At 31.4% G+C, this 2,551-nt stretch overlaps 1 protein-coding gene across 1 annotated transcript in view; it reads right to left on the minus strand.

Moving 5' to 3' along the window:
- The window catches only part of LOC104759381 (homeobox protein knotted-1-like 6), a 4,353-nt gene that overhangs the window by 803 nt on the left and 999 nt on the right, over positions 1-2,551 (minus strand). Inside the window, exons 2-3 of the mRNA XM_010482317.2 lie at positions 431-708; positions 179-301 (exon numbers count right to left, since the gene is read on the minus strand). Coding sequence (XP_010480619.2) covers positions 179-301; positions 431-708 — 401 coding nt within the window. The remainder of the gene's footprint in view (positions 1-178; positions 302-430; positions 709-2,551) is intronic.

Here is a 2,551-nt window from a genome sequence, read left to right on the forward strand (position 1 = left end):
ATCTTGTTCAAGAAACTCGTAGCCTCATCAAACGGCCTTGCAAGATCCGATTTGTATTTCACCAATATATCACAGTACGTTTCCTGAATTAATTTTTCTTTTCTTTTTAATACAAAAAAAAGAAACATAAAATCCGAAAAAAAAAATCGAGAAAAAAAAGAGAGAGATATAAAGAGACCATGAATTCATCAAGTTCAGGATCAGCTCCATAGCAAGACAAAGGAACAACGTCTCGCTTATACACATCACTCTCCCGTTGAATCTCCTCTAGTAAACACGCTATCTCCGGTGGTGCTCCGACCTGATAGCCATAAAATTATAAAACTAATCAATACCGTTTTAGACAGTTTACAAAGCTTCTCAATCTTATCTTTATACTTAAGAAAAGAAGCGAAACCTAGTTTTTTTACTAACTGAGGTTAATGATCACCTTTTGGCAATCGATGTAGGCTTGAAGTAAGCGAGGATACGAAGGATGACAAGCGATCTTGGTCTTGATAACACTGAGAGAAACGTTATCATCGTTTCTACGGATCTCCGGAGCGATCGAAGCAGCCTCCGAGGACAAAGCGGAGGCGGCTGCTGAGAGTAGCTCGTCGGATCCGAAAACATCAGAGACACGATTCTCACCGGCGGATGAACATAGCAAGGCTTGGTAATCGGAAGGAAACATGAGACTCTCAGGTGACATCATCAGCACCGCCTTATCTGTGTAATCACCGGCCGAATGAAAATTGTACATTCCATCCATGACTAATAATAAAAGATCGTCGGTGTGACCGACCTAAATCGTCTTCTTTATTCAATCTTTCTTCTGCAAGAATCAAGAATCGATGAAGAAGAATATGAAACCGCTAAGCTTTTGTGGTTCTACGATATTTCTATGGGAGTATTTGTTGTGTAGTAGAGAGAGAGATACGGTGAAGGAGAGTGGAGGCAAGGATCATATTTTTATTTTCTCTTTTTGCGAAAAGATAGAAGAAAAAAAGATAATAAAAAGTTAATGGAATGGAGAAAACACGATAATTACGAAAAAGGGCATATGTTATAAGGCTCGATTGAGCTTCAGGCTTAACAGTTCGAGTAGATAAGGCCCTCCTAACATATACTAAAATCTACCAAAGGTCCAGGGCTGTGTTATGCCAGAATTAGCTATTTTTTTAATATCTAAAAGCGTGAGGACGTTGTTTTGTATTAATGTTGTTGGTGTATGATTATTTAAATTCTATATGGTAAAGTTTAGGTTTGAGTGATTCAACGATCATATAAAATGTTATGATCTATGAGACGATGTACGGATTTTATGTTCAAAATTTCTTAATTATCTTATTCAAATACATATGCATGTGTAAATTGTAAACGAAAGTTAGAATTTTAAAAGAATTAGATAATTAGTGTATATAATTTTTCCATAAAATCTATTACTTTTGTTGGAATCTTATCCATTATACTATACGAAGGTGGAATTATGGTAAAATACGGTTTTGGTATACATCACCAACAAAAGTTGAAACTCTTTAGAAAATTTCCTCTTCGGAAATTAAACCGATGGTAGAAAATAATATTTATAGAAAACTAAGTTAAAAAATATAGCAAATTAGAAGAAAAGAGGTCTATACTATACCCAAAAAATACGAAAGTAAAGTAACAGCTTGAAGAAAAACTCTTAAGGATCTAAAAATGAGAACAAACTCCTATAGCAATTCAATATTACCTCCCAAAGAACGTGAACCTAAACTTCTATTCCGGCAAGAAGGAATCCAAGACAAAAGATCAACTATCTTTCCAAAGCAGTGATGTCGATATCAACGACTTTTAAATGCTTATGTAGAAGTTTTTTAACTGACCAGACCTCAATTAGATCTTGAATTTTTTCACATAGTTTATAAGATAAAAGATACTGTTTTTTTTTTTGTATTATTCGAATGCGCAAGTTAAAAATACTGAAAAACGAATTTTATGATTTTTATTCATATATGTTATTTTATTATGAATAATTATTTTATTAAGGCTTGCATATATCTCTTTACACAAAAAGTTACGTTATATATGTCTTTTGATTTTATGCTTTTATATTAATTTTAATTTTAAAGGCAAGTTTGTAATAAATTTTAAATTTTCTAATCATTTACTTTTGTGCTGGTCGTTATAATCATTTTCCAAAAGAATTATTGTTTAGGTGAAAAACATCATGATCGTCTTATTTAATATAACTAGATGAATACCCGTGCTATGCGCGGGCTTACGGCTTACCGTTTTTTAAAATTTTTTGTTACTATTTAGTTTTTTAATGTAGAGTTTATCTATTTTTTAATTGTGAAAATCTTGAAAAATATAATTTTGATTTTAATATTTTTTAATACTTCAAATAGTTTTTTTTCATTTTGCAATTGAATTATTAGATATATGAACAATTTTGTTTTGAGAGCTTAAACATTTTACAATTCTTGTCTAAAACTTATAAAAATATATTCCAAATGAAGGCTTGATCTAAGGATGCATATTTTGTAACAAAGAATTTTTTAGCTTCTTAGTTATATACTATGAAATA

This window comes from Camelina sativa, chromosome 17 (assembly GCF_000633955.1).
Source record: "Camelina sativa cultivar DH55 chromosome 17, Cs, whole genome shotgun sequence".
NCBI classification, from domain to species: Eukaryota; Viridiplantae; Streptophyta; class Magnoliopsida; order Brassicales; family Brassicaceae; genus Camelina; species Camelina sativa.